Raw genomic sequence first — 26,212 nt, 5'->3', positions numbered from 1 at the left:
AGCAAGTTTAAGTAATAAATATCCCCGAAGCTTAGTTATCTGACAACAAAAATAGATGAGTTAATTAATGTCTTACTGTTTCTTTTTAGAAATTTCTGGTAGTGGGGAGTCCATTTGTTGATCAGCAAACCTGATTATCTAAAAGATGACCAATTTTTAAAATGGTTTGATTTATTATTATTGTTCTAATCTCAATATTCATCTAGAGGGAGTTATTCTACCCGAAGTTTGGGGAGGGCTGAGGATTCATCATCCATTAAATGGCAGACCAGCATCAGTATCCATCACTCCTTTGTCAATGCCATTCCGTTCCGTCACCCGCTTAACACAGGCTTTGGGGAATGACTTTGGGGAATACTAAGACCGGAAATTTTATTCCTTGAACTGAACGGAGTTCCGTTCTGCCCTGTCCAGACCATCAGCAACCGTCATTCATCGTCGTCCGTCATCCATCACAATAATTTCTAGAAAGATTGGGTTTGATTGTAGGAATCCCCATCTTTCTGGTAGTTTCTGATAATCTTAAGTATGATTAGCCAGAAGATGAGAGAAATACTTTGCCTTCTGGCTAGAATCCACCACAGGGAAAATTTAGGGTTCTGAAGAACGCACAGGGAGCTGATCATGGAAACATTCCTTGGAGAAATTCTTCAAACTCTTCCTTTTCCTCTGTTTTTCTCCTTGACGAAGACGTAGAGGATTCAATGCCTGAGAAGATAAAATTGTTAGCTTAATATAAGTTTACTTAAAAAGAGACAGGGGATAATATATATATATATAGAGAGAGAGAGAGAGAGAAGAGAGAAGAGAGAGAGAGAGAGAGAGAGAGAGAGAAAGCCAGACCTTTGTTCATCCTTCTGAGTCCATCCCATTCATCAACTGAGTTATTTTCTCGCTCCTCTCTTACTCTGAATAGCAGTTGACTATCAGAACTGTATGCTTATGTTAATTATTGGAGAAACGCCAAATCGAATAAGCCAAGAACCTCTTTTTCTTATGATCATCCGTGTCTTTGGCCCTTTCTTTCTCCTTCTCTTTCTCTTTCTCTTTCTCTTTCTCCTTCATCCTTTTATAAACAAGCTTCTCTCCACATCTTCAAGAAAAATCAGGAGAGTCCATTCAGAAAAATTAGAAATAAACCTTTATATTTTACCAAAACATACAGGGACAAAGAAATGCAAGCTTTGCAGGCTCTCCTACTCCCCAGAAATAAGAGAGAAACAAAAAAATTCTAATGACAATTGCAGTTAGGAAAAGATAACGTTCCAGAAAAATAAAAGAATATATTTCATAAAACTATGAAAACTGTAAAGGTACAGAAATGTTTCTCATTATTTATTTTGAATAAAGGTTTCCTTTTTTGGCTTACTCTAGTAGCTTCCTCACCATCAAAAAGATTGTTACCGAAGGAACTGCTTATTCCCCATTATAGATCCTTCAGATCTTGTCCCAAACTAACTCTTTAATATTCTTAACGTATCAGTTGCTATCAAAACTGACTAGGAAGACTTGGTTGTTCTCCAGAGATCCTGAGAGCTCCCTCCAGTCTCTCAGTCCTATGTCAGCTAGGGTTTGGAAAAAATAATAGGCACAGTTGCATTAGGTCAGAACCAGTTTAAATACTGATCCCCCTTACGGAGTGCCGGGGCCCACACTTACAAATAAAAAACTTCAAGAAAAGGATGTGCGGACCACTTATAATATGCAACCCACTTACACAAAGAAAGAGAAGATTACGGCAAATATTGGTATCCGCCACTGCCATTATCAAATGAAGGCTATCAATAACAAGGATATCGGTATCAGGTATTGGTCACTGATAGTGTTATCCGTATCCACTATTGGGTTTATGTGGATGCTGATATGGGATATCAAAGCGAAATCATATATCTGTCTGATAGGATCCTTAACCTATCTAGGGGTAGTTTCGTCATTTAGGCCACAGGGGCATTTTAGACATTTGCTATTATGTATTTCCCTTTAAATAGGGATGCCCTCTCTTTAGGAGGGCAGCCAAGAAGATAGAAGAAAGAAGTTCTTGTCTCCCCTCTCCTCATCTGGGTCTGGTCTCCTTCTCTCCCTCTACGATCCCCTATCCTTGTGATCGTCTCACCGGATCTTCAGCCGGCTCGTCCTTGGTCGACCCCTCTACCCACTCTGCTCGACCCCTCTTATCATTCCCGTTTCACCTCTCTACCCCGGGAAATTCTACCCTCCTCGTCCCCTACTCTCCTTCCGATACGAGCCTAGATCCAGGTTCGTATCACTGTCATTGATACTCTTAAGTAAATATATGTAAATTTTAATTTTTAATTTTTTTTTGAAATAAAGATTAGTATGAAACAATTTTAATTTCTTAAAAATTTAAATCATAACACTAATACTGACTTGGGGTTTTAGCCAATAGCCATATTTGTCACTCAACATTCATCAGTCGACCAACATTATGGATGTGACGACAGGCAACAGCAGGCTTGTGAGCAATGGGGCAACAGATGATAGAGTGACCGGAAAGTCCGCGACGGGACGCCACTAGTATGAATGTTATGTATTACACACCAGGATCATGAAACAGAATTATAAACAAACGAGAAGTCCAAAAGTCTCACAGATCTGTCCCATAACAATAGTGATATCCACTATTGGTAATGACATCTAGAACTTTTATCGAAATCTGTTATCATATAGATATCATCAACCGGTCGCAGGGTCCGATATCTGTCTCCGTTACTGTCATCCATGATCAGTCTGATATCCGATATCAACAACTGATGTCATTACCAGTATCGGACTCTGATTTATTAGATAACATAAAATGCAGATACCTGTATAGGATGTCAATACCAGTATCGATAAGTAATGCACAGCACGGAACATGTAGGTCTGTCAGAGTATATAACCTTATTTTTAAGAAGTCAGAGTATACTTCTTCATAGGACTACACTTTATCTTTATCCTCTGATCTATGAACTACTTTACAGGACCCATATCCTTTTCCCAAAGACTCTAGTAGCAGCACAGGATAAGCTATAGTTTTACTCCAGTAGACGTATGTGAAATAAAAGTCAGCAAAAGCCATGCAAAAAAACTGTCCTTCTGTATCATTCATTCTTGAGCTAAAAATATACAAAATAGGCCAACCTTTTGCAAGCGACTAACTTAACGAGGGCTTGTTTATCTTCTCCAGCCTCATGGTAGGAGAAATTAACCTATGGAAAAGATTAGACACACGAATACAACAGAGTCACCATGCCATGTTTCAAAAAGAAAAACGCGAAGTCATCATGCTTTTGTAAACCCAAAAAAAAATGAGAAATAGCTGTTGGAGTCAACTTGTACCAGTAGACTTTGGACTCCACACCAACATAAGAAGGAATGTTGTAAATATAGTAAATGAAATCCCTTAAAAATGACAAGGGCTTGCTGAAAGAATATCGTCGATGGTCTAAAAAATGAATCAAAATCTTGAGCGGATGACTCAGAAAACGATTTTAACTGTTGAGAAGATTGAGAACACATCACATCGACAGAATAAACCCTTGCACATGTCAACGAGACAACAGCCCAATATCTCTCCCAAGAAATAATTAAATATAGATATAAATTCAATTTGAATCTCCGGTGAGACTTCATATGCAAAAAGAGAGATGCGTTAAAACAAAGAAGACAGTGCTCAAGATGAAAAAGAGGCAGATAACGGAAATACTCTTATCAATTTTAACAAGGGAAATTACCGATTATCAATTAAGAGAAAAAGAACATGCCTCATAACTTTTCAAGTCACTCTTCTCATTGCACTCTCTATTACCACATATGAACTGCCCTGTAAAAGTAGGAAAGGAAATGAGAAATGTAATGGCATTTTTACGTGTTCATAAACTGGGGAATTGAAGTTAAAGGTAAAATATCAGATTATTCTGGATTCAACACTAGGACTGACTTCGTGAAATAAAAAGGTAGAAGGAAAAAGAAAATGACGTCAGAGAAGTAAGTGGAGCTCCACACAGACAACTTAAAATGACAAGAGAAATGGCCTGAGAAATTAACCAGATGAACGGGAGAAGAGAGAGAGGGAGGGAGATCCATGGAATGGAACAGCGCAGGACAAGGAAGGATCAGGCCTGGCTGATTGAAAATATAGAGGACGATATGACCTACGAGGCTGTATCAGTCAAAAGTACCCTCGTATAAGATCAGGGATCAAATCACGTTCTCCCATGTGAGTAGTTCAATACTATAGCTCCACGAATTCTCCCTATTGAACATGGAGACTTGGACTCCGTTCTGATAAACCATCTCACCTGTTTCAATCAATGTTCTCTCAGACAGAGTTTGGTGCGTAAATGTATGAGTAAAACAAAAGAATATGAAGGATGCAGTGCCTATAGAAACCATCGAACTCATTCATACATAACAGAAAGAATTTTGAACCGAGACAAATAAGGAAATGAAGTCACCAGGGACCTTTCCCAGTTATAACTTCCTTCTCTGTCCTCCATCTTAATCCGATCTGAGAGAAAAAAAAGCTTTAAAATCAATAAAAGCTACGATGAAGGCAATTTAGATTCAAACTAGAAGATAATATAACTTTAGTTCAACAAAGAACTACAGTAACGAGTTGAAAAGCAGGGTGCATTAGACATAAAATAGCCCAAGTATTTCTTACATTTTTAAGAGAGTAAATTACTAAATTAGGGATATGTTTTTAACTTCTATTTACCATTTTCATGTTGCATAAATATTAATCCGTTTTCTGAAGACGTTTTACTAAATTACAAATTTATCATGCATAAAAGGACTATGATGGGCCAGCAGTGCTGTTTTACAGACGCAGGAGAGGACGCAAGGGGAAGACATCGCCAGGGCACTTGCATGGTAGAACCAGCCCAGATCGGCTCCAACCGGACTGATTTAAGTGAACCAAAGTGATGGGGAGGCCACGTTGCTGAAATAGACATTTCAACAAGGGAAACTGTACAGAGGATCAAGTGGGAGAGTAGGCTCTCTTGTCAACCCTAACGGCCACAACTGTAAAGAGCCTCTGAGGATAGCCCTCGCCCTTATCTCTCCTGTTCCTTATCCAATCGCTTCGACAGGAAATGAGGAAAATAGCTCATTAAAAGCAATTATTTATTCAAACTACAAGTGACTCCAGCCAGAACTCAAGTTTTTTGAACTTTAACTGGGTATTCAAATTAGCTGCCAAGGTCAACGAAAGATATTTTTCTCATGGGACCTTGACCAAGTGGAAACCCAAGGACCAAAGCAAGTAAAGATTGTTTAAAAATATTTCCATGGTTTATGACTCGACAAGACATTTTTATTCAAGGAATAAATTTATAATGGAGAAAATTTCCAACATAGTAGAGTTCATAGATAAGAAATCCGGAGAAATGAATTATGTCTCTTCATAAGATATTAGAGAGCGCAATGTTTTAACTTACTCTGCCTTTCTTATACTGAGTCATGTCAGCAATGCAGTATCTTCAAAAAGTTGAGGTTTCCATGATAAACGTCCAAGCAGTGTAACAAAAATATTAAGTAGCGGATGTGTACAATTAGGACCAATGATGCTTACATCTGGGCCCAAGAAATATTCAAATGAAATATATTCGTGTGTTTTGACCGAGATAGGTAAAAATAAATGCAGAACTGATTCATTTCTTATGAGAAAATTGTATGCAGATGAAAAAGGTATTTCTTCATTGATTTTCCTTGTGGATGAAATATCACGCGAACACTAGATGTGGTCAAAAAAGCGATACTTGATTTGTGAATCTTTTCCAGAAATGCATCCCGGCTTTATGGTTTTCTAATAGAACAGTTAAAGTGGCTAAACTATAAAAAAAAACTAAACAGTTTCGGCAGTGAAGGCACTAAAAAAACTGCGATCTATTTTTTTCAATGAAGTTAAAGGCCCTTTAATTTCAAAACATGATAAGTGTCAAGTACTTTCTCGAAGCATTAATTTCTCGAAGCACAAGGTGATGAAGAATTAAGAATTATTTTTTATTTTCCAAAAAATAATTAGATCCAAGCACCTTTGTTTTGATAAGGGTTCAATGTCCTTAAAGTATTTTTTCCGTCCATAACAATGGCAATAACATCAGGCAAAAGGAAGGTACATGGGTATACCTGTCAGCAAACCATTTCCTTTACTGTTATTTCCTTTTATAGGATTCCGCTACATGTAACCACCTTTGTATCTCATTACATAAGGGGTACAAGGGAACTGATCACTCATCAATCAAGAAATCATTTTTTCTGTTTTTCCATCTCGGATATCATGATTTCTCCTCTTGTCGACAAGGGTTTGGAAGAGGAAAGATTGATCATCTACCACTCCAACAATACCTAACTGGAAATAGAATGTCCCTTGAAAGATGGTTGTCTTTTTGAAAATTTGAAAGCAATATTCATGCAACACATGTTTTGTTACGACTCCGTTGTAGATCCTCCACAAGAATATGAACTCGAACTTGTTAATAAAAGATCCACGGGTTCTTTAGAGAGTAGTCCAGAACACTAGTGAAAAGGAATGGAAGAAGGGGAAGGTCGACGGAGTTGGCACGCCGAGAGTCAGAGAGAAGGGGGAGGTGTCAGAGAGAGAGAGAGCGAAGGGAGAGATAGAGAGAGAGACGGAGTAGTGCACGCCTCGGGCTCCCAGTCGTCTCCTGGGTGCAGGGGTGGTCTTCTGCAGGGTAGAGAGAAAGAGATGAGCTAAGGGTTCGACCTCAGAGTGTTCGTTGGAATGACTTACGATTGATCAAAGGTGCCTCTGTCATCCTCAACGGCCGCTCTTAAGGATGCGATGTTGGGCTCTGTTGGGCCGGGTCTCCCTCTTGGTGTCTGGGTCGTGCACGACGTTCATAGACCCGGGCACAGATCGTATCAGGACTCCCTCCCAATGCGACCAGCTTGTCCTCAAACTGGAATTCTGGAAACTGGTTGCGCAACTTATCGGCCAGTTCCCAGGTGGCTTCAAAGTCAGGGAGACCGTCCCAGTGCGTGAGGACTTGCAGGCCGTGGGCAGACAGTCGAAAGGCGGTGATCCGGGCTGGTTGGACATTCCACTCGTATTCCTGCGTCAGTCCCGCCGGCCAGGCTTGAGTGGTATGCGCTGCTCCCACCGTCGGTTTCAGTTGGGAGACATGGAAGATGGGGTGAATCTTGGCTTCGGGTGGTAAGGCGAGGCGGTAGGCCACAGGGCCAATCTTTTGTGTCATTTTGTAGGGGCTGAAAAACTTGGCTGCTAGCTTCTCGTTGGAATGGCGGGCAAGTGAGCGCATGCGATATGGCTTCAGTTTCAAGTAAACCATGTCGCCCTCGTTGAACTCGACAGGGCGGCGGTGGCGATCAGTGGTGGCTTTCATTGCAGTCTGGGAGTGGGCCAGATGTTGACGGAGGAGAGATAGCATCTGGTTCCGCGTTCCTGAAGCATGCGGTCGAGGTCATTGACCGGCGTTGCAGAACTGCCATAGCGAAGGAGTGTGGGAGGTGCCCTGCCATAAACCGCCTGAAAGGGAGACATCTTTATGGAACTGTGGTAGGAGGTATTATAGCTGAGCTCAGCCCAATGAAGCCACACACTCCATTTCTTCGGTTGGTCACCTGCAAAACAGCGAAGGTAAGATTCGAGTGATCAGTTGACCACTTCGGTCTGCCCATCAGACTCGGGATGATACGCTGAGCTGTATTTCAGTTGAGTGCCCTGTAAGGTGTGAAGCTCCTTCCAGAAGTTACTCAAAAAGAAGCTGCCGCGATCGGAGACAACGGTACGGGGGCATCGTGCAGTTTGATGATCTCTCTGGCGAACTTGTCAGCCATGGTTCGCGCCGAAAGAGGATGACACATCCCGATGAAGTGGCTGTATTTGCTGAGGCGGTCGACGACCACAAGGATGCAGTCCATACCTCGTGATTTCGGCAGTCCTTCAATAAAATCCATAGAAATGTCCTCCCAAATCTGTTGTGGTATGGGGAGTGGTTGGAGGAGTCCAACCGGCGAGAGGGTTGACGACTTGAACCTTTGACAGTTAGCGCAGGCGTTGACATGCTTCTTAATGTCTCGCTTCATACCACTCCAATAGAACTGCTGAGCTTTTCTCTTGTACGTTTTCAAAAAACCCCAATGGCCTCCGAGTGCGCAGTCATGGAATTCGGTCAAGATTCGAGGAATGAGTGCCGACGCAGCAGGAAGCACCAAACGGCCTTTGTGTAGCAACGTCTCGTTGGTCCAAGAGAAGTGCCCTTGGCTGTTCGGCGCTCGGCGCAACTGTTGTACCACCTTCTGGAGTTTTGGGTCGGTTTCCACTTCGGTTCGGACCTGTGCCACGTCTCCCCACGTGGATACTGATACCACGTCCAGATGATGATCTTCGGCTGCTACTTGGCGAGAGAGAGCATCAGCGACTTGGTTGGAGCTGCCGGACTTATACTGAATGGAGAATTGGTATCCCAGGAGTTTGGTCAGGAGATGGTGGTAATCCCCTTGTACTTCGCGTTGTTCCAAGAGGTCCTTGACGCTGCGCGGGTCGGTGCGAATGATGAATGTTTGGAACATCAGATAGTGTCTCCATTTCTTCACGTCGAGGACGACGGCCATCAATTCCCGTTCATAAGCAGAGCGTGCTCGTACTGTCGTAGGCAGTGATTGACTGAAGAAGGCAATTGGACGTTCGTGTTGGAGTAACACGGCGACCACACCCAACCCCGAGGCGTCGGTGTCCACCATGAACGGCTGGCCAAAGTCTGGGAGGGCGAGGACCAGTGCGGTGGATAAGGCATGCTTCAGATTCTCAAATGCCTGTTGGGCGTCGGCGGACCACTTGAAGTTGCCCTTCTTCAGTAGTTGCGTGAGGGGTGAGGCTAGCATGGCATAACCGGCGATGAAGCGACGGTAGTATCCTGCCAGGCCCAAAAACCCTCGGAGCTGGCGGATGGTTGAGGGCACTGGCCAAGCTTGAACTGCCTCCACTTTCCCGGCGTCGGTGGCTACCCCATCAGCGGAGATCCAACGGCCCAAGTATTCTAGCTTGGATTGGCCGAAGAAGCATTTCTTGAGGTTGATATGGAGTTGGTGATCCGCTAAGACCTGCAGTACCTTCATCAAGTGCGCTTCGTGCTCACTCTCTGAGTGGCTGTAAATGAGTATGTCATCAAAAAAAACCAGAACAAATTGACGTAGATACGGTTGGAAGATAGTGTTCATGAGCGACTGGAAGGTGGCGGGGGCGTTGCAAAGTCCAAAAGGCATTACCAGATATTCGTAGTGACCCAAATGTGTGCGGAAGGCTGTCTTCTCAATATCCTCTGGCCGCATCCGGATCTGATGATACCCAGACTTGAGGTTGAGTTTAGAAAACACACACACACCATTGAGCTCCTCCAAGAGTTCATCAACAACGGGAATTGGGAAACAATTGGGCACTGTCACGCTGTCAAGTGCGCGATAATCCACGCAAAATCGCCACACTTCTGTCTTCTTCTTAACTAGCAGAGTGGGGCTGGAGTAGGGTTGTGCGACGTCCGGATGATGCCGGCGAGGAGTTGTTCTTCCACTAGCTTTTCAAGTTCATTCTTCTGCAGGTGTGAATATCGGTACGGTCTGGAATGGACCGGCCCTGATCCTGGGTGCAACGTGATTTGATGAACGCAGGAGCGCTGGGGCGGTAGAGCGCCCATAGGCCGGAAGACCGATGGAAATGCAGTGCGGAATTTCTCAGCGAAGTCAGCGGCACCTGCAGGCTGCACAAGAGACAACGAGGTCAGAGAAATTTGGCACGGGACGGCTCAGCCGGTGGGGACCTTCGAGAGCTGGAACGCTGCGGGAGCAGCTGCTAAGTGGGTCACTCGGGTCTCCCTGCAGCGTGTGCCAGATCCCATCCACTTGGAATCGTAGCAGCAGTAGATCCCAGTGGGTAGTCGTCCAGCCGAGGGTCTGCAGCCACGAAAAACCCAAGATGACGTCAAGGCAGAGGTTCAGCACTGGAATGCAGTCAACTGAAGTCCAGTAATCTTGAATCTGAAGGGGGACCCCTTGGAAGACAGTCGTCCCGTTGAGGCTCCGACTGTCTCCATAACAGATCCAGTAGGACGACGTTGTCATCCTGGTCAATCTTAATCTGTGTGCCAGAGTGTCGTCGATGAAGTTGTCCGAGGCACCCGAATCGATGAGGATGGTGACAGCTTGCCCGTGGAGGGTGCCTCGCAGTTGAAGGGAGTGCGGTGACGACATGTTCGTGACTGCTTGCAGTTGGAGACGCCTGATCTCCACAATGGGTGGCTCGGGAGGGGTCGGCTCGGTCTCGGACTCATCCTCTTCGTCCACAAAGGATCCGGTCGACTCGTCAGCGTCCATGACAATGGAGAAATTGAGAGTTTTTCGGCAGACGTGACCGGGGCCAAATTTGTCCTTGCATTGGAAACACAAGCCTTGAGCCTTCCGGTTTGCAAATTCTTCCGTAGTGAGCCGGAGTTGGCAAGGGGTCCGGTGAGGGGTCTCGGTCTCTGATGCTCCGTGCGGCGCGGCCCCGCGCCACGTCCGAGAGGGTTTGGCGCTCACACGTAGCCCGGGAGCGCTTCTTTTGGCAGTCACAGGTTCCAATGGAGCCAACATCTTTTCCGCCCTGAAGGCACAGTCGATGAGGTCGTCCGTGGAGCGGGGTTCTCGTCTGTCGATTTCGATTTGAAGTGCAGGTCGTAGTGCTGAGTAAAGAGCATGCATTGCCGTGGCTTCTGAAATTTCTGGCAGATAACCAATGAGGTCCACAAATGCCGAGACAACTTCGTCCACGGAGCCAGTCTGTTGTAGCTTGAACAACTGATGATAGGCTTCCTTTGGTTGTAATCTGAACAGATAATTTAATTGTTTTTTGAAGTCTTCCCAGCTGTTGAACCCAGCACGGTCGTCCTTGAAACAAAACCAGGCGGAAGCCTTGCCTTCCATGTAGGACGACATGATGCGAAGTCGCTCTGTCTCTTGGGCCGAGAATGCTCGAAAGTAGTGTTCAACGTGTCTCAGCCAGCGTTCCGGGTCGCCTCCAGAGAATACTGGAATATCGGCGGAGCGATGGCGTCCAGAATTCTGGGCTGGGTGTGGGGGCTGGTGATTAGTTCTTTCACGGCGTGGCCGTTCCTGATAGTGCCAACCCTCTTCCTCGTCTGACTCTGTCAGCCCTTGTACATGGTGATCGTGACGTGGCATCACGGCTGGCAGCCGTCGGGGGGGGCGGTTGACGGTGGAAGAAGTCAGCGTCATCGGAATAGGCGAGTTCCCCATTGTAGCCCCGCGCTGGTCGATGAGTTGTTCCCGGCCGCATGGTCGCTCCCCATTGACCCTCTGGTTTGTATCCCCTGCCTTCTTGCAAGGCTAACCGTGTGCGGGGGCTGTGAGGACGGAGCGGGGCTTCGCCCAGCTCCCGCTCGGCAAGATTCTGAGTCGGCCAGACGGAACTCCTGACCAGACCGGGCCCCAGTCGAGTCGGCCGAGAATCTGTGGGTCTTGCTTCTAGAAGATGAGGAGCTCTTACTGCTTGTTCGGGCTCGGTGGGTCGCGCTTCTGAGGATATTGCCCTTGACAGTCCAGCGGATGCGAGTTGTGGGCTTTTTTTCAGTAAGCGTCGCTGCGCGGGCCCGTTCTCGTTGGGACATCTCTCGTGGGCCCGCCATCCTGTCCAGCATCGGCCCATTAGGGTTGTCTGGAATGCTCTGGTGCTCATCCTGCGGTTGAAGAACAGGATCTGCGATCTGCCAGTCGGGTGGAGGAAGGGGAGTCGCAGGCGGGGGCTCCTGTGGCAACGGAGGAAGGGCCGCCATCGAAGGCGACGGCATTGTCTTCGACGCTTGCTGGAGTGTCCCCCCTTGAGTTTCCAGGATCTGAAGAAGCCGTGCAATTTGAAACTCAAGTTGCTGGAGGCGGGCTTCCATGGCTCTGATACCAAAGTGTTACGACTCCGTTGTAGATCCTCCACGAGAATATGAACTCGAACTTGTTAATAAAAGATCCATGGATTCTTTAGAGAGTAGTCCAGAACACTAGTGAAAAGGAATGGAAGAAGGGGAAGGTCGACGGAGTTGGCACGCCGAGAGTTAGAGAAGGGGGAGGTGTCAGAGAGAGAGAGCGAAGGGAGAGATAGAGAGAGAGACGGAGTAGTGCACGCCTCGGGCTCCCAGTCGTCTCCTGGGTGCAGGGGTGGTCTTCTGCAGGAGCATCTGCCTAAAAATAAAGGAGAAATGGACTAGGAATGGGGAAGATTTGCTTCGAGTCAGTTGCTGCAGTGACCAGGGGCTAGAGCTCAGAAGATCCTCCCAATCCAGAGGGAGACTAGGGCTATCAGCCTAGTTTTTGCCCGAACTTGTATCAGTCTTTTGTTACTCTTCTTCTCTTGCTGTTCTCTCCTAGACAGGAATTCTTCTGTCGTTGGAGACTTCTATTTCTGGCAATTCTTGAAATTCTTGGCTCAAATCCGCACTATTTGAGTTCATGCACCAGAGGAGCATATCAATGAGCCACCATAATCCTACTGCTTGGAATCAAGAATTTCGTTTTTTGTAGAACCAATGCCTAAGAGGGTATAATTATATATTGACGGTGGAATACAAAATAAATGTCCCAAAAGCTGATTAAAGGAATTCTCTGAACATCAGTAATTAACTTGGTACTCAGAGTGAGGGGAAGGCATGCTAAACATCGAAGGATACTCTTTAAAAAGCTTGTCATAGTAACGTTTTACGAGTCTTTTCTCCCAAGAAGAACCCACATCGTCTTCCTCAGATAAAATGAACCTACATAAAAAAAAAAATTCTGAACAGAGAAAAAAAATTGTACCATAGACTCCTCCACAGATATGACGTAAAATTAGGCATAGAAATAGGAAATTCACGGCAGCACAAGATTTATCAAGAAAAAAGCTGAGGAGAAACTATATCATGTGGCATAGAAAAAAGGATTATTCGCAATAAAAATCAGAAGAGAAGAAAATTGACAGGGTAAATATTAGACCATTCTAACTACTAAATTGACTGGGTGAATATAAGTCCTAAAGATTGGTCTACCATAAGCAAAAAGGGACACACCTACACAAAATATAAGGAAACAGTCTTATCATTATTTTTTAAGCTTACGAGATTTCTCCTGCCTTGAAACTTGATCCAGCGAAAGTTGAACGTTAAACATGAGGCAGTTGATTTTCTAAACTGGTGGAGTAAAAGACATCTTCAGGATATAGAGCATGTGTGTTAGAACTCCGGGTACGTCTAACAATTCGTATTGCAATTTCGCAAAGAATTTCTATAAGAAGTAGGTCGAAACCCAAAGAACACCACAGAACTCAACACGAATGTTCCCAGTCTGGTTACAGATGGAATTGAGAAACCTCAAGGAGTAGATCGAAGTTGATGAGAGAATTATTGCAGCAACGATGCGGTTGAAGAATTCTTGGATGGTCGAATTGGCGACGTGGACACTGGGGATTATCTCCTCGAGCAGTCTTGAAAACAGGTAAGAAAATATCCCCCTTTCTCAGTTGTCCCGCTCCTCTTTATTTATACCCGATTCCTGCCTCCATATGCTCAGCTACTTTCCCGCCTTTATTCAAATTCTTGCACGTGTGGATCAAGCTGCACGTGTGGGATTATGGACTTTCCTCTTCTTTGACTGATAAGTACGCAATGTATGCTTATCAATGAAAACAATATCGAAGAGTCCAATTAAGACTCTCTCTCTATAAATACTTAGTTACTAATCCTTATTCATTATTGAGTTAAGGTTAAGTCTCCGTCTTCCTTATGCAACCTCTGTCTTCTACCACATGAGAGTTCTTCAATGAGAAATATTTTAAAATGTGCAAAAAAGGTACATATCTTGAACGACTAGAATCACTTCTACACTATGTTAATCTTTTCCATGCTTTTTCAAACGCAAGTGTTAGCAAGGGTCCTTTCCCTGTTTTAAATTCTTTCTATAAGTGAACCCATGCGACTTAATCGTTAAGTCCCTTATTCTCCCACATGAGATAAGTGACTTAAGATGAGTGGACCCAGCCCACTTATTTGTATTGGCTGGTATTTAAACCAGCCGTAATGAGTACACCAAAGCCTTTTTCCATTTAGTAAACCCTAGCCACACAAGAGAGGACAGGAAGAGGCACTGGAGAGGAAGAACCAAAGCAACTTAGAGGGAGCTAATTCTAACAGCAAGCAAAATTTTATAGATATATATTTTTTCCATTCTTTCAAGAAAAATATTTTTTCAAATATTTTGTTTTCTTAATACATGCATAAATCCTTAGTCTGACAATTAGTAGAACTTGCATGTGACTTCCTCCTGCTTTGTATCTAGGATGGCAGAATGACAGTTCGACAAGGCATTTTTTTTTTGTGAAACAATAAAGAAGATCACCCATCTTGGTGATCCTCAGTACACGAGAACAGGAGGGTTCTAGGCCAAGAAAAAAATGGCCCATCATGGCCCCCCATACCCCCCCACCTCATCCAAGACCAAAGCAAACATACACAAGTCTCTCCACCTCATTTATTGCCCTGTCCACCGATATTGCCGTTCCTTTGAATAGGACCTCGTTGCGGTGGAACCAAATAGCCCAAAGCACCGCGAATCTCAGCCCCCGCTCCTTGTCAGAGCCACGTTGACGCCGCGGCAGTGTGGCCCATAATGCCGAGCTCGACGTAATCTCTGCTAGCCCCAGGCTAGCCCATAGTGCACGAGCAACCCGACATTGGAGAAAAAGGTGCTCGCACTCCTCTTCCTCCTCCGTACACAGAAGGCACAATGAGGATTCAGCCAGAACAAACCTTCGACGTCTCCCGCGGGTCATTATCCGCTTCCTGGCAAGCAACCAGGCAAACACCATAACCTTTAGAGGTATCTTTTGCCTCCAAATTGAGCGACATGCCCCTAAGACGCTCGGGTCCTCAATGCGGTATATTGTCAACCTCTGGTATACTCCTCGGCTGGAGAAAGGGCCCAATGCCCACACCCACCCATCTGTCATCCCCTCCAATGGCCTCCAATTGCTCCATGCTTGCTGAAGGCTTATGAATTCCTCCACCCGCTGATTAGATAAACTGGCCGCAAAGGTTGGACACCACATACCATCCCAACACTCTTCCACCAAAGCTTGCCGATGACGGGCTATGGCATACAGTCGAGGAAACAAGTCTTGAAATCGTCCATGTGGCGTCCAATTGTCCATCCAAAACCTACAGCACGCGCCATTCCCCAATTGAGCCCGGAAGAAATTCCTAACCATGGGAAACACCTTCCTCAACCCTCTCCAAAAAGCCGACTCCCCCCTCACCTTGTTCATCAAATTCTCCCAACTCAAGTTAGAGCCGTATCTGTCCCGCAATACATCCTTAATCAAGTCATCCTCCGGTCCCACGATCCGTCTAACCCATTTTGTCAAAAGAGCCACATTTAGTGTATTTAGGTGAGGTACTCCAAGTCCACCCAGTTTAGTTGACATGCAGATGTCATTCCATGAAACCAGAGCCATGCCACGCCCCTCCCCTGCATTTGCCCCCTTCCAAAAGAATCTACGCATGATCCCGCTTAGTCGTTTCTCAACACCCACCGGAATTTTAAACACGGAAAGATAAAAGGTTGGTATTGCTGATAGTACAGATCGCAGTAGCAAAAGTCTCCCCCCTCGCGACAACACTCTCTGTTTCCTTCCCTCCAAACGTCTCTCCAGCTTCTCCACCACTGGTTGCCAATCTGCTTTTTGTAGGTTGCAGACAGATAGGGGTAATCCCAGGTATCTCATCGGCAGTGATCCCACTGGCGTATCAAGTGCACTGGCACATTGGGTCTCCTCCTCCGGAGACATACCAAAGCCCACAAATTCTGATTTTCCTCCATTGATGTGCAGTCCCGTACAATCCGCGAACACCCGCAGGAGTGCCGAATTCTTGGCCTCCTCCACCGATCCCTCGATAAAGAACAGTGTATCATCGGCATACTGTAGCAGAGGGATGCCCAATGGCTTGCTCGGCGTCTGGAAACCTCTAATACATCCCCTCCCACATACCAAGGATGTACTTATGGCTAATACATCAGCTGCCAGCACAAAAAACATTGGTGCTAGAGGACACCCTTGTCTGATCCCTCTCTGTGATCTAATCCACCCACCTTCTGGACGTCCATTAACTAACACCGCAAAAGACTGAGACGTCACACGTCGCTTCACCCATTTTATCCATTCCTCCGGGAAGCCTCTCCTTCGTAACGATGCCCATAAGAATCGCCAATCCATAGAGTCATATGCCTTCGCAAAATCTACCTTCCACATGAACCCCTTGGTCCCATTCTCCTTCCACGAAGCAATAATCTCCCCTGCCAATACTGCACAATCAGCTAGCTGTCTACCTGGAACAAAAGCAGACTGAAATGGACCAACCAAGTCCCCAAGCACCCCTTGTAACCAATTGGCCAGTACCTTTGCAGCTATAAGATATATGGAGTTGGATGACGATATGGGCCGGTAGTCGCCTAATTTTCTGCCCCTTGCCGCTTCGGTAGTAAAAAGAGAAAAGATTTATTTATCCTATCCATATTTGCGTGAGGGTTTCTCAACTCCCCCAATGTGGCCATCACATCCTCCTGAACCTCATTCCAGAACTCCTTGTAGAAGAACACCGGTATGCCATCTGGTCCCGGGGCGCCTTCGCCATTCAATCCTGCCATAGCTGCTCGAACCTCTGCCATATCAAAAGGCCGCACCAAATCATCTCTCTGACATTGGGTTAATTGAGACGCCCCTTGGCCCGTCCACCGCCATCTGTTTGCCCCCCCCCCGCCGTGACATCAAACGAAAGTGTTCCGCCATTGCACGCCCCACTGCCTGCGTACCGGTAAACCTCTGTGAACCGACCTTCGCTGAAAGAATCTGATTCACTCTCCGTCGTCCATTTGCTGCAAGGTGGAAAAATCTTGTGTTGGCGTCCCCCTCCTTAAGCCAAAGCTGCCGGGACCTTTGCCTCCATTCCATTTCCTCCTTCCTATCTTCCTCTGCCACCACACCTCTCCACCTCTTTCGTTCCTGAATCTCCTCACCCATTAATGTACGATTATCCTCCACCTCGTCCAGTTCTCTAATCCTTGTGAGGGCCTCGTATCTCACTCTACATCTCGCCTCCCTTATCCTCCTTCTGTAGCTTTTCAAGTGCTCTCTCAACCCATCTATGCGAATTGCAAATCTATTCGTCCCTGGCGCTTGCTCTGAATGCGTCCGCCATAGCTCCTTTACCTCCTCTCTGAAGCCCCCTTCTCGCAGCCATGACCTGTCAATTTTAAAATATGTGTTCCGCCCCACGCCCTCATGAGACTGCCAAAAGATCGGTGTATGGTCCGATATCGGTCTTAGCAATGCTTGTACATCTGTCCCGGGGAACCTCTCCGTCAACTCCACTGAGCACAAGAACCTATCCAACCGAGACTTATAGGTTGCTCCCTTCGAACTCCACCATGTGTAGCAGCAATCATTGGGCCCCATCTCCTGCAAGCCTGCTGCCGCCAAGAAGGCCCAGAATTCCTCCGACCCCTGGTCACGCCCCCCCTGCTCCATTGGGCCTATCATTGATCTCCAGCGTCACATTAAAATCCACCCCAATCAACAATGGCATCCCTCGCCACTTATCTTCAATTTCCGCCAGCTCCACCCATAACCCCTCCCTCAGGCTGGCGTTCGCTGGTCCATACACTGAAGCTACGGCCAACCCCAGACCATCACTCCTTGTCAACTTTACCGCTGCCGCAAATTGACCACGCCATGCCTCCTCCTTCTTAAAGAGCTTCTCGTTCCAAGCAATTACCACCCCTCCCGACCGCCCAGTTGCATTCACCGAAATGAAACCCTCCAGCAAACTCCCTCCAACCCCACGCCATTCCCCTACGCCACAATCCCCCAACATCGTCTCCTGCAAACACACCACCGTGGCACCCCACTCCCGTAAGTACTTGCCCGCAATCCCTCTCCTCTTGACATCCCGGAGCCCCCGCACATTCCATGATATGCATCTCATGGATCCTGGTACCAGCCCCTCCTGTCCTTTTGAGTCTCCGTGAAACCTCCGAACACACCCACCATTGAGTCTCGTGTTGCATTATCAACCTCGATCGCCACCGGCTCCCTCGCCAGCTCGAGTGTCTCCTCGGTCTCAATCGCCTCCATTGCTCCGCTTCTCGCTTTGTTTGCTTTCCTCTCCGTCTTGTCGCGCCTTGATTTTCCCACTCTCACTGCCATCCAGTTCCGGGGGAAATGCATTCGCCCACCTTTCCCAACCTCCAGCCATATCTTCATTCCGTTGGCGTTCTTGATATAGAGTTGCTGCCTCTCATAACCAATGCAACGACCCAATAGGTCCCCCTTCAGTAATCTCCTCTCTCTTGACAACCGCAGGGTGCCCTTTCTCTTGGTCCATTTCTGCTCATTCGCTCCCAAACTTTGTGACTCCCTCATGCCTTCACTTCCGCTTGCATCCTCTACTACCCGCCAGCTCTCCTCTCCATTGTTCCCCTTTTCCTCCACCGTCCTGGTTCCTGCCTCCGTCTCTATCACCACACCTCCGCTGATCTTCGCATCCAGCCCTATCTCCCCCTCCCTTGCAGGCAACCTCTCTCGCCTTCCGCCTCCCATCTCCTCAATGCGAGGCTCATGACCCACTGCAACAGGTGGGGCTGGTGGTTGGCGCTCCATTACTCGCACATGAAATGTGCCCTGACGACCCTGTAGCAGGACCACCGACCAGGCCACTGCATCCTCCTTCACCTCCACATCCAAAACTGCCAGATCAGGGTCACCTGACTCTAAGCCCGACGTAACGACCCCTCGCAGCCTCCCAATAGATCGGACTAGTGCCTCCATGTTCAGGGTGGATCGATATGCGGCTGGTACCCCCCTGACATCAATAATAGCCGGCCTCGACACTTTATCCCTGACCTTTCCAGTCCAGATGATGCGCTGCCATTTAATTCTTACGTCACCAATAACCTGCCTCCACCCGCACATTGCGATGCAATCAGACGCCGGAACTTTTCGGACCAAAACGTCCCCCGTCTCCAGCCTCTTTACCTCCGACTTCTCCATTTCCAGAAATTTCTGCACCAAAGCCTCCCGTACTTTCTCCACTCTCACTTCACCTGCTTCTATCTTCCCAACAATGCAAGCGGCCTGGGTAAGACTCACCCGCCTCGCACTTTGAATCTCCTTTGCCTTCTCATGGTCGGAGACTGCATCTGGGCATTGTGCTTGTCGATGGCCCACCCCCCTACATCGTCTGCAAACGAGCGAATTTCGACAGTCACGTGCGTGGTGCCCCCCTCCCAGACACCTAAAGCATGCCCTCTACGGCTCCCGGCCCCACTCCTCCATCGCCTGAGTCCTCCTTCGCCATGGCTGTCCACGGCCACCGCCATGCTCCCCCCATCCTGACAGTCTTCTCCCCCCCCCTTTCTCACCTCCGTCCACCCCTTCTCTTGCCCCGGCATGTCTATCTTGACCTACCTACACTGCCTTACGCAGAACTAACAGAAACCTGCGAGCTTTGCACCACCCTCTTTTGTGCGGTCCTCCTCCGACGTCACGCTCCTTTCCTCCGACGTCACGCTCCTTTAATCCAATACCCTTGGAGTTCGACAAGGCATACATTTGAAATAAGAAATAAACTTGAGCTCATAAACACTATAAGTCAAATTTTTCATGAAAGAATGTAGGTTATAAAAGTATTTTCAAAATATAAGTTGTTCCAGTTTGTGTAAACATATTCACTTTAAATCAATTTAGAGCTGCTCTGAATTGCTTTCATCCTTTTTCCAAACAGCAACTGACTGAAATCCAAGGGTATTGGATTAACATTATTGAATATCGGCATTCTTCCTGTTGGGAGGGACACAGGATGGGTGTGATCATCCATGCATCCATCTCTGTCCGAGATGCTTATGTGAAGCTCAGCCGCAGACATAGCAGAGAGTAACCGAGGATCCTCCACGCGCATCATATGGCGACAAAAGTTCCCCCTTATGGTGAAAATTTTCTGCTTGCTGCTCCTTCAACGCAGATCATTGACAAAGGTTGTCTGAAAGAGATGGCTCCCAGAAGCTTCTGCGCAATGGGCTATGTGTGCAAACAGTGATAAGGGTTGAGTTCCCCTCTTTTTCTACTGCTCTTTTACCCAAGTGGTGTGGTCCTGTCAGCCAATTACGGGAGTGGATGCCTCCTTGGAGGAGGCTTTTTGGGACTCTATACAAAGTGGAGCACTCAGGGGGTGCGAGAGGCGGGTTCCACCCTTCCCAATACTATGGGCACTATGGCTGCACAGGAACAAAGTCATCTTCCACAAACGGGAAGCATCATGAATGCTGTGGTACAAACAGCTGTGGTTTTTACCGCTGCATGGTGTAAAAGCTCGGGGTCAATGGCCCGGCCAGCCTTTTTAAGCCCTGCATATACTTAAAGATCATTTATTTTTCTCATGGGGAGGATCACTGACTTTGTGTGATCTCCCCTATCTTTCTTTCAAAAAAAAATACAGGCATCCTTTCCTGTGTTTTTTTATCTATTTTCCTTGTAACTGGTATTGGGCCGACATGACTAGGCCCATACTGGTACATAAGCCAATCACTTATGTTGTCTTTTTTATTCTAGGCCCATTAGTGACTTACTCCTATGGAACCTTCACCAGTAACTGGTACTTAAGCCAGTGGTTTTTGAGTTGTGAATTTCAGGTTCTTCTTTCCAAACCCTACCCAATGATTGTTACATCCAGACGAGCACTGCGCCTGCAGTGTTTCACAAACATCATAAAATTCATTTTGTTAAAACATAGCAGATGTTCCTCGCGTGCTACGCACACTTCTAGGCAATATCACCATTGTAACCACCTCATAATGGGTCTTTACTATGCAGCTTAATGATCTGCATATATACAGTAGTTTTACTAATGGAAATAGTGTTGTTTCTTTTCTCAAAATTGAGTGTGTTACTTCCCTTTTCTCCTCCGCACCTTGACACATATCCCAAATTTTTTACAAACAAAAAAAAATGTTAGCCAGAGAAGCATCATTTCTATTTTTTTTTCTTTATGTTTATATTTTACTGTTTGTTTCCCAAATAGGCCTATCATAAACAGGAAGCACTTGTAACCCCATTAGTATTGGGGGGGGGGGGGGGGGGGGCCCGTTGATATTCTCTGTAACCAAAAGGAAATGGGTATACTGCTTCCTCACCGATAACCTTCTCTTAAAGTATCTTGATCAGTCTTGATTGGGATGGTTTGATGTGCCTTCTTTACTTCTCCATAGAAATCAACTGAAACACAGGCATATTCGTGTTGTAAAACTTATACGTTGTTAAAGACCCGAATCAAAATTTAAAGATAAATAATTCAGAAAATAAATACTCTGAGGCGCGATAAAATTGTTTTCAAGGCTTCCAAAAGGAGGAAGTAAAGTGTATAGTTTAATGTGTCACTTTTTTGCTGACAAATAGATTTATATAGATGGCCACAATTACAATAAGAAAGCACAATGACAAAGATGTAATTAGACTCTAAATTGAGTTCTAAACAATTTATCTGATCTCCATTTATTACAGAACTGGGTTGATGATACAAAAACTCATCCAATGCATGTAGAATTAAAAGCTTTGTCGGCAAATCACAAAAAATATTTAGATGGGAAAAGCTAATTAGGAATGGGTTGCGCGAAGAAGCTGTGAATTTCGAGTGAATTATTTTCTGGTCAGAATCTCATAACGAATGTTGCTTGAATGCAGGAAGCATACCTTTTAGGCCAGCTAGTACACTCTAACAAGACAGTGGACCAAAACGTGTACAATTCCTAAAACAAGAGGAAGACAGGCAATCTACTGTGTCAGGTTCTTGACCCTGACTTTAGCAAGTGCTGGTCAATCGTCTTGAGTGCTAACGAAGCATATGAGGTTTGGCGATAAGATCCACAACAGATAATGGTTCAGCCCTTGAGATATGGATGAAAATGACGAAAAACGAATCTCAATTCTCAAAACCTAACTCCCCAGTTGGCAGCTTACGAGAAACTGCTGGAGTATTATTTCACATCCCAGAGAAACAGATACTAACATTTAATGGAAATTACCCAAGATGTGAAGACCAGAACACCCCGCCCCATGAAGAAACCGGCGAAGTTAAACCACAGGGGTTATGGGATTCTCAAACCTTGACCACGAATGCTGAAGTTAACCCCCAGACGGTATTTTAAAAGGCTCTTGGAGATGCATGGGCAGGATGGTCAGGTGCTGAGAGAATGTTACTTCCTACCCAGGTATGTAACAAGAAGTGGCTCATCACATTGTATATTTGCTGAGAATTGATACAGAAAGCACAATATATTGCTATTATAGACGCCTTTCTCATTTTAAACAAATCACGTCCCATAATCTAAGAAATAAATGTTCCATTCATTGGCTGATGCATACATCTAGGGCGTGTCAGTCTTCATTTGTTGCACCCTACAGAATCCATCACCCTTCGGAGTTGCATATTGCCTTAGAACTTGTCCGCTAGATACCATCCCCTTGCCTTCATTGTGCAGCCTAAATGCCTGTCCATTTTATCACTAAAATTGTTCCACATAATGCTTCACAACCTAACAGGTTAAAAGGTCATTTAATCTTCATGTCGAAAATTTTAATTGTTTCTTGCATCCTGCTCAAACATGTCAAAGGCCCAGATTACAACATAAGTTCTTTCACTGATCTTAACGAAGAAATTTGACATCAGCCAAGTCTCCAGATGTTGATGAACATGGAGAACAAGTCCTAGAAGTATTGACGACATTAACCAAGTCTCCAGACTCAGAATCTTGAAAAGTTCAACAGCAATCAGACAAGTTTCCCACATTTTCACTTGAGGACAGGATGGCAGGAAGTAATTTTGGGCATCAAGTCATTCACATCAATCGGCAAAATTTTAAGAAGAAAAGGTGGAAGCCCTGTCCCATCATCACTGAAGAACATATGAACCAATTAAAGGCTAACAAGAGATGTGGGATATATAAATAATAGAGTCACAGTTTTGCCTTTACTAAAAAGAACATAAAATTTCCATTCCTGGATGTGGTATATAAATTGAATCCGGTCTGATTATACTTGTAAATAGTTTAATGCTCAGGCATCATATTGGTTAGTGTACAAGAACCAAAGTTTTGGAAAAAAATTTAGACTGAAATTAGAAGTAATTGGAAGATAAATGTTTTGGTGAAGTAGTGCCCTCACTATCAACTATAGCTTTTAGCACAGTTGGTGAGCGCTTGAATCCACCACGGTATCAGAGCCAGGTGACAGGTTCCCATCCCAGAAGCAAAACACTGCACGCTTGGACCATGAATAGGTTAGCGGCAGGTGTTGTGGGGGGAGTGTTGAAGAATGTTACATCCAGCTTGTATCACAAAAGGAATTAACCAGGACTACACGATTGAGCTCTATTGCCAACAAATCAAGAAATGTCCAAGAATGTTCTGACAAATCTGTCTTGAGAGAGAGACAGAGACAGAGAGAGATGAAAGATGGATAGAAATGGAACGGCCCTGATGGAAGAGTTCCCATCCGGCCGCGGATGGATCCTCCACTGCTCCGGCCTCCAGAGCTCGGCTGCTTCTTCCCGATTTCCGGTAAGAATTCCAAGAAAATGCCTATTCCCTCCCGGCGCAGGTTGCTCTTCTTTTTAATCTGATTCACACATGCGAACATTCGCACGTGCATTTTGTTGGGTTCTTCTATTTGAAAGCCGATGATACGTTCTTGTGAAGAACGTATCAAAGAACAACATCCTGCTGAAAGATGAAAAGTAGCACCCTTGCTATCAGCTAAAGCTTTTAACATGGTTGGTAAGCATTTGAATCCACCAGTGGGAAATCTTTTCTAGGGAAAAAACTATCGAATATAATTGAATTACTGACTGCAACGACTTCGAGGACAGAGAAAATATTCATAGATAAATATCCAAAAAACATTTATCAGGTTTTGTTTAAGAGAAATGTGAGGCAGCCCAGAAAAAAGAGCAAATGAAATGTATGAATGAAAGTAGCCCCCTGATTGGCTTCCATCCAGGGGACTGTTCTTCATTCAGTGACTTTAGGATGCAAAATCCTGCAGATAAACAGCTCATTATATGCATCGATTTTGCTTTCCATTTTGTTTAAACCGTATGAAGAGGTAAGAATTGCTAAAAAAATAGAATCAGATAAATCTCTAGTATATAACAAAGCACAAAGCCGCAGAAAACTCTGAGAGTGACCCCAAACCCAAACTGAAATTTCTAAAGTCACTAAAAGCTCGCCCCTACAACATGGAGAGAGCGTAGAAGAAATAGCCTAAAAAAGACAATTTAAAAATATGCCAAACGACTAAACAGTACAATATCAATGAAAGCTTCTGGACAGACTGAGAGTGGTAATAAAAGTACTAGAGCAAAATAAGGCGCCTCATGACCAGTCATATAGTCTGTTCACAAATATCCAGGGCACCCTAAAGTTGTAATCATCATTATCGAAATCTTGCATGGAAACAAGAGGAGAGGAAGAAACAGCGACACATGTTTTACCAGGATATATGCACATGGGTTACAACAAAGACTGTTCTCGTGAAGTTCTAAACTAATTATACAGTTATCGATCATGGATCCAAAAAAAGAGAAGAAATGTAATCCTGAATGGAATTTCTCCCGAGAACCAACCAGAAGTCTCAGTAGTTAGGCAGCATTGGAAAACGATCAGGTTAGTACAGGAGAAAGCAATTAGGTAAGCATTCAAGTAGCCTTTTACAACCTCTCTGGTCAGAGATGCATTTGACAAACCTTAAACCTTTTAAAGAATAACCTCTTCCTACGAGAAGGGTAAAACATCTGGTTGAAAATTCTTCGGTTTTGCCTCAATCCTCCCTTCTCACACTAGTTTGGTCACGAATTATATTGCCGTCATATACCGACCAATAAAACAAAGCATTCTCCATAAAAATTAATATTACCGTCGCCTGGGAAATTGTGAAGCTAACACCCGAGCATTTGAACCACCAGTAAGTAATTAATACTGCTCATCACGCTAAGACGGGGCTTTATGAGTTAATAGGATTACATTGAACAGTTCACAATACTCACATGCAACTGAGATAAACAGTGAGAATAAGTGGGCCACCGAAAAATTGATTGCAGTTCCGGACTACAACATAACGTCTCAGCCAATTATAACGGGCCTCCTCGATAAACTTTATTCAATATATTAATTTTTTCTCACAAGTGGCTACCACATACCCTCTTTATGAGCCGGCTGGAATTTTTATCATTCATAAATGATAAAAATTTAAGTTTAAGTTTATTCAACATATTAATTTCTTCTCACAAGAATATTATACAATGAGAAGAAGATATGGGGCAAATTTTTCACAGAACATAAAAAAATGATACAATGAGAAGAAGATATGGTACCATAGTCTTTAACGAATTTTTTATGACGCTCATATGCGTTGAGCCCTCGGATGTACGACTGGTATTGCCTGCAAAAGAAAGAATCACAAATTCTTCGGGTCCCGACGGCAAATTAAATCAAATGAATAAAAACATAAACTTTATGAATAGTAGAGTAATTTCATGTTCTCCTTCCCTCCTGAGCTAAAACAAAGAAGAATATCGACTCACGGGTTACACTCCTCTTTGGTGAACACGCCGGATTTCAATGACAAGATTAATCAAAACAATAAAAACATAACATCGCAATTAGAATAAAAGTATTTCATGTTCTCTTTCCCTATTGAGATAAAACAAAGAAGATTATGCACCATAGAGCTCGAAAAATCCCAAAAAATAACGAAGACAAAAATCCGACGATGATCGGCTCACAGGTTACACTCCTCTTTGTTGAACACGCCGGATCTCAATGACCAGACTAAATCAAAATAATAAAAACATAACATTGCAATTATTATATGTATTTCATGTTCGCTTTCCCTCCTGAGCTAAACAAAGAAGATTATGCACCACAGAGCTCGAAAAATCCAGGAAAAATTACGATGGCGAAAGTTCGAGAATGATCAACTCACAATTTACGCTCCTCTCTGTCGAACACGCCGGATTTCAATGACCGGAAGGACGCCATCCCCAACCTTCGGATTCCCCCTCCGCAATTGAATGCGCATTCCAAATAACTTCACAGCAAGTTCAACTGC

At 45.0% G+C, this 26,212-nt stretch overlaps 1 protein-coding gene across 1 annotated transcript; it reads right to left on the bottom strand.

Annotated features, from left to right (window-relative positions):
* Nucleotides 1-544: 544 nt before the first annotated feature.
* Nucleotides 545-26,212, bottom strand: LOC144711718 (folate-sensitive fragile site protein). Its single transcript, XM_078585734.1, has 11 exons — nucleotides 26,087-26,212; nucleotides 25,476-25,543; nucleotides 21,244-21,325; nucleotides 12,702-12,785; nucleotides 5,445-5,484; nucleotides 4,465-4,510; nucleotides 3,765-3,823; nucleotides 3,142-3,209; nucleotides 986-1,093; nucleotides 844-908; nucleotides 545-708 (listed from the first exon to the last, which is right to left on the bottom strand). The coding sequence occupies exons 1-11, from the start codon at nucleotides 26,140-26,142 to the stop codon at nucleotides 623-625; spliced, it is 762 nt and encodes a 253-aa protein (XP_078441860.1). The 5' UTR covers nucleotides 26,143-26,212; the 3' UTR covers nucleotides 545-622.

This window comes from Wolffia australiana, chromosome 14 (genome assembly GCF_029677425.1).
Source record: "Wolffia australiana isolate 7733 chromosome 14, ASM2967742v1".
NCBI classification, from domain to species: domain Eukaryota; kingdom Viridiplantae; phylum Streptophyta; class Magnoliopsida; order Alismatales; family Araceae; genus Wolffia; species Wolffia australiana.
This window is presented reverse-complemented; position numbering and strand designations above follow the sequence as displayed.